Source organism: Anguilla anguilla, chromosome 14 (assembly GCF_013347855.1).
Source record: "Anguilla anguilla isolate fAngAng1 chromosome 14, fAngAng1.pri, whole genome shotgun sequence".
Classification (NCBI taxonomy): domain Eukaryota; kingdom Metazoa; phylum Chordata; class Actinopteri; order Anguilliformes; family Anguillidae; genus Anguilla; species Anguilla anguilla.
In genome coordinates this window covers 27,915,137-27,921,230 of record NC_049214.1, presented here as the reverse complement: position 1 = coordinate 27,921,230, position 6,094 = coordinate 27,915,137, and the positions used below count along the sequence as shown (strand labels likewise).

At 44.9% G+C, this 6,094-nt stretch overlaps 1 protein-coding gene across 1 annotated transcript; it reads right to left on the bottom strand.

Annotated features, from left to right (window-relative positions):
• Positions 1–202: 202 nt before the first annotated feature.
• On the bottom strand, positions 203–3,014 carry m17 (IL-6 subfamily cytokine M17). The gene is made up of 3 exons (XM_035390337.1): positions 2,929–3,014; positions 2,098–2,240; positions 203–1,586 (listed from the first exon to the last, which is right to left on the bottom strand). The coding sequence occupies exons 1-3, from the start codon at positions 2,963–2,965 to the stop codon at positions 1,095–1,097; spliced, it is 672 nt and encodes a 223-aa protein (XP_035246228.1). The 5' UTR covers positions 2,966–3,014; the 3' UTR covers positions 203–1,094.
• Positions 3,015–6,094: the final 3,080 nt, after the last annotated feature.

The following is a 6,094-nucleotide window of genomic DNA, read 5'->3' as shown; positions in this document are numbered from 1 at the left end:
GTCTGTGTGTGCGTGAGAAAGCAGGTTGCTGGGTGCGAGGGGAAAAAGCATCACATGGATGAGCTGAATGAGTAGTGAGCATCCAGACAGAGCTGAGTGAGCAACTGTCACCTGGGTGATCATGTGACAGGGTCTGGGCTGTTCTTCTTTCTCCTCCTCCATTTTTCATTTAGGAAAACGAAACAAAAAGGATTATAAAAACAATCAAATTTATTACAACAAGTCATTTCCAGGCACCTGGGCGTCGAGCAGTCAGTATTAATAGGGCTGCTGATCCGGTATCGCTGTCGTCATCTTTCACCCACCGGAAACAAGAGCAGACAGACTGACAGACTCCCCTTTCTCACACTTCAGCATAAGGGCAGGCAGACTGACACCACACCCACCCGCCCCTGCCCCCCCTCCCACGCTGTTTCCCGTCATTGTGACAGCATGAAGGTAAGACATTAATAAACATATTGCCTCCTGGGTCACAGCTCAAGGGACAGACTAAAAGCCAATGTGGCTAAAATTAAAGCTGTGACAGCTGGCATGAATATGACATTACCACAGCATTACCGCACCATTACCACAGCCTCACCGCACCATTACCACAGCCTCACCGCACCAGCACCACAGCCTTTTCGCAGCGTTACCACAGCATTACCGCACCATTACCACAGCCTCACCGCACCAGTACCACAGCCTCACCGCACCAGTATCACAGCATTACCGCACCAGCACCACAGCCTTACCACAGCGTTACCACAGGCTGATTTTTTTTTTCTTCCGTAATGTAAACAGAACAAGGTAACAGCTGACATCCCAGGAGTGCATTCTTTAAGTACACTGCAGTTAACTGTTTCTCAAACTGTATGAAAAGTAAATAAAACACAGTTAAATAAATATATATTAAATATATAAATAAATACAAAGCTAATGGTTCTCGGGCCGTTCAGGTCCATTTCCACGAGAGAACACGACATGAAGACGTGTGTAAATAAAATCAGCAAAAGTGAAAACCAGAAATATGAAAGAAGAGTCTCTAGGCGTGACCAAACAGAGAAATCCTAACCCGCGCTCTCTCTGTCTCCGGGACCCGTGCCGTCCCTCCCTCAGGAGGTTCTGGGTCTGGCCCCCCTGATCGACCTCCCTTTCCTGCTGACACACGTTTGGCCATTTAACTTCAGGTCCTTCAGTTCCTGCCACACATGAGACAGGAAGTCCCTATGATTGGTCAGGACTGCGCAGCCGTAGATCTTCTGCTGGAAGGTGTTTCGGGCGGGGCCCGGGGCGGGGCCACGGCCAGGTCCGGCCACCTCTGGGGGCTCGTTGGGGTGCAGAGTTTGCAGGAGCCTGCGGACGCTGGCGTCCAGGTTGGCGATCTGGTCCTGGGCCTCCAGGAGCTCCTTCAGCAGCGGGTTCTCGGAATCCTGCAGGTTCTTCTGTTCCTCCGTCACCACGGCGATGTGCTGCCGGAACAGGCCCAGCGTGGTGTGAACGCTGCGCAGACGTTCCAGCGTTCCGTATCCGGTGATCTCCGCCCTCGGAACCTCCTTCACCGACAGCTTGCAGAACATCTCAGAGAAGTCCCCCTGACTGCTCATCTGGAGTAACCATGGAAACAATCACCCTGTCATTGTTTTCTGTTTCGAATGCTCTATATATATGTGCACAATGCAGTCATCTGACCAGTCCAGAAGAATTATCAAACTTTGCTTTGGACATATTTTTCAGTGTTTTATAACAGACTCTTGTCTGTTTCATAACATGAAATAACATAATGATGAGAACAGGCCATTCAGCTCAACAATGCTTGCCATTTTCCTGACTAAATTAATGCTCTGATTAATTACAGACTCAACAGTATCTAACACTGTATCAAGCCTAGTTTTGAAAATCCCCAAAGTTTTGGCCTCTACTACGTGACCAGACGGGCTATTCCGCACATTGGCTACTCTCTGCATGAAAAAGTTTTTCCTAATGTCCTCACGGAATTTACCTTTTACTCATTTCCATTTGTATTCCCTCGTTCTAGTAACGGGAATTTCTTTTCTGCTTGACTGATATTTCTGCGCTTCCCGCTCAGAGCGATAAGTACATGTGTTGGGTACTCACATATGTAGTTCGGAGATCCTCGGCCTGCTTCTCCATCAGTCTGGAGAGCCGCGTGCTCTTGTGTAGGAGGCAGGCGCATTCTCCCTCCACCTGACACCTCTGGGACCCCTCTGCACTCAGCACCAACACCAGCGACAGCCACGCTGCAGAGACAAAGAGAACAACTCCTGATTTACACTCTCCTGAAATATTTCTATTAACACCATACTCAGCAGTACTCAACATTTGCACCGTCATACAGTCTTACTATGAACATTATACTCTGTCCTGCTGAGTAGGACATTTATACGGTCATGCAGTCTTACTATAAACACCCTGATATATACTGCTCAACATTTGAGTCCTCAGCTCTTAATTCAGAATCAATATATATTTAGTACCATTAGTAATGCAATATCATCAGTAATGCAAGTCAGTTTACAGTATCCATACACTTGAATCACAGTTAATTTCATGACAACAATGATTACTGCCTTCAAAAATACCAAGACAGTGGAACAGCCACAGGCATCTAACCTCAAAACACCAAATCGAATAAGGGTGAGAGGTCATGCTTCATACCGTTAAGCAAAAGGTCTAGTCGTGACGTTCCGACAAGCATACACTTGCAAACTCACAAACACACACACATACAGTACTCATATACACACACAGTCACACACACATAGAAACACGTGTGCTTCAATGCGGCCACATACACATGTAATCACAAACGCACACAGTCGCTTACACACAAGCTCACAAACTCAAGCATGTACACACATTCATACGCTCGCAGTTTACAGATGCTGTAATGCCCTCCTAAGTGAACGAGGAGCCCAAAGTATTTACCCAGAGCAGGTGGATTCCATGCATGCGAGAGAGCCATTTCTGATGTGGCTTAGCCGTGTGCTGTTATACCGGCTAACTCATGATCGGCTGTCTGAAATACTTTTTAAAGACAGACCGCAAATTTGTCATGAGGAAATGACGTGTGAGTGAGGCAAGACTTTCTCAGAAATCTTTTTTTTCATTCTTTTAAGGTGACACAGATAACCCCCCTCCCACACACGCTTACACACTCACACACGCACCTGAATACACACACACATGCACACACACACGCACATGCACAAACACGCATCCATGTACACATATTATACGGTTCCTGCCCTGTATCATCACACCATACGAAATCAGTACAAGGATACTGTGCCCCACACATCCCCAGCTGAACACCATAGAGTGTTACTGCACTCCTGTAAACTTTAGGGTGCTACTGCCTGAGCAGATAGGTGTGGCGCTTTCATGGAATAACTGCCTAGCCGCTGGAGGACCAGAATGTGTCCGATTACCAACTTGAAGCAGCGATTTAACGTATACATGTTCAACTCTGCTTACCACGAGGGTTACATTTTTTTTTTTTTTAATACTGAACATGGGTCGTGTAAGGACCTGTTGGAGCACGGTCACGGCCGCTGTAAGGGTACAGACCGCACAGCCCCGCTCCGAGCCTGGCAGGAAGCGCCCGTCGTACTGGAAGCAGGAAGTCTGTTTCTCAACAGCCCCGCGTGGCATGGGAGGGGCACCATTGCTACAGAGCGGCCAGACACACACGCGCGTCACCGTGACTGCGTCGGCCGTTCCTCCAGCCTCACACGTTCGTCAAAAGGCCTGCCGATATTTAGCAACACCTCCAAAAATACTAACCTAGTCGGGCGAGTTGACCTTCTTGAGAGAAATGTGGAAGCAGAGCAGAGGGCTGTGAAACAGTCGGCTGACCTCTGGCACAGCTTAGAGCCCAAAGCTGTATATAAACGTCTCCGCATTTACTGTACACCAGACTGTAGAAGTGTGCACCAAAGACTTCTGCCCGGAATAAAAGTGTTTTTCTTATTCAACTTTGACACGTTTTTTTTTTTTTTTTGCTTGATATAGACGGACTCTCCCTATTCTTATGCAATGTCCATCTAATGATAATCCTGTCCCTGCCATGACCCATGCATCATACATCAGCATCACATTTGCTGTTGTATCCAAGGATGACGTTTTTGGAGGGAGAGTCAAAGGGTCAGAAAGCCTGCTGTCAAGGGAGGCACGGTATCAGGCCCTGCTTTGTAAAAATATAGTCTTTTACTCTAATACAGTTATTCTTAACAAATAAAAAAACTTGAGTAATACAATTTTGTCTCAAAAACATTGGTGTCAAAAGTACATATATGCCTAAACAGTCCTTTAAATACAAAGTGAAGTCCGCAATAAAGTTTTACTTATTTAAGCTCATCTCAGTCTTATGAAACTGCATTGCACTACGGTAGGGGTTTTTGATTGGCTTTCATCCAGGGACACGCACCTTAGGTTGAAAGGCATCTCTGGGACCCCCATCATAAGTTAAAAAGGGTTATATTAAAAAAAAAGAAAAAAAAAAGAAAAAGGTTTTATAAAGATCACAGAGCTGGGGGTTGGCATTGTGGGGAGTTGTGTGATCAGGAATCTCACTGGGAATAGGCCTTTCACATGCAAGCAGAGCAACCCAAAAGTTTACAAATAGTAACTTAGCAACATTTCCAACAGGGAGGGTATTTCACAAAGCAAGCTAACTCAGTAAACCAGGCTTGTTTTGCTTTGCCTGACTTAAAGGGGAATTCCACCATAGAATTAACTTCTATTTGTAGAAGTGTAACTACCCTCCATATTAAAATGAGCTCTCAGCCAACTGTCTACCTTTAGTGAGTGCAGAGATATAGTCCCAAACTAATGTGCGTGCTCCAGGTACCTGCTCTACTAAAGACTACAAAGGGGCGGGCACTTAGAGTCTTTTGGCGGTGTCAGTCACAGGCTGCCACTGCTACTGAATAAATACGGACTGGGCATATACTACTTGGCCTGGAGAGAGGCTAACCTTAATCGCTAGCAAGCTAGCCATTAAAGAAATGTAAAAAAAAACTGCTTAATTTCTACTGAAAAGATATTCAATATTTGGTGGTCACGATAAATATGTGAAGAACAGATGTTTTTATCGAATACCGGTGGTGAGAAAGAAAGGGGGAGAGGAGATGAGGGCGTGAAAACATTCCCTCATTCGAGAGCTAAAACGGATATTCGCCACACCCCTGCATTTCAACGAATTATCGGACAAAAATAACACACTTATCTCTTGGCCATTCATTGAGGTTTTTCATTGCTATTCTCAATACTACGTCAATAGGAAACAACCTGCTTGACTAATCATTTTAGAAGAATAAAGGCAGAAGTAGCCTATGTGCGTCTGAGAGATCAATTTGCATACCAGTTCGACTGTCAGTTAAAAATGAAATGTTTTCATGTCAGGGGTGTTAGTCACTTCATGTGCAGTCACATTGTCAACAAAGTTTGGGTCAGTTATTCACATTGTCATTCTATCGCAAGGCTTACAAGATCAAGAATAGTACATGACTTCAGCTGGATTGATATGTGCAGTTAACCCATTGCATGACAGAAAGATTCACTTTACAGTAAACATAGCATATTATTCAGCCCAATTCTTTGGCTGAGATGGGAATTTCTGTGACTGCCTTCTCTTGGTTTGCTTCCTATCTAGCAGATAGGTCCTACCAGGTCAGCTGGATGGGATCTGTCAATGCAGTTCATCCCCTTGTTATAGAGAACAGGTATCTGTACTAGTGCCTCTGCTGTTCTCCATTTACACCAAATCTCTTGGTTCAGTCACTAATTCACATGGATACTCTTATCACTGTTATGCTGATTATATACAACCCTTATTCGCTTTCCCTCCCTCTGCCACACAGGTTAATGAGAGGGTATCTGCCTGCCTGGCTGACATCTCAACCTGGATGGCCAAGCATAAATAAATCAATTAAGAAAAAATGATCAAAATATGAAAAAAATGGGACTATGATATCATTGTTTAATGTTTTTTTTATCTCTAGGTCTAGGCAACTAGTTACCTGTTATTCACAGTTTTTGCATGCTCTGAACTAGGCCATAACCAGTTAAAGCAATTAGGATCCAGTCTTTT

Excerpts from the sequence above, each read along its gene's own strand:
- m17 (XM_035390337.1), bottom strand. The coding sequence starts at position 2,965 with ATGGCTCTCTCGCATGCATGGAATCCACCTGCTCTGG. Across the intron at positions 2,241-2,928 it reads ATGGAATCCACCTGCTCTGG|CGTGGCTGTCGCTGGTGTTG; the intron begins GTAAATACTTTG and ends TTGTCTCTGCAG. Across the intron at positions 1,587-2,097 it reads AGGATCTCCGAACTACATAT|ATGAGCAGTCAGGGGGACTT; the intron begins GTGAGTACCCAA and ends TGGTTACTCCAG.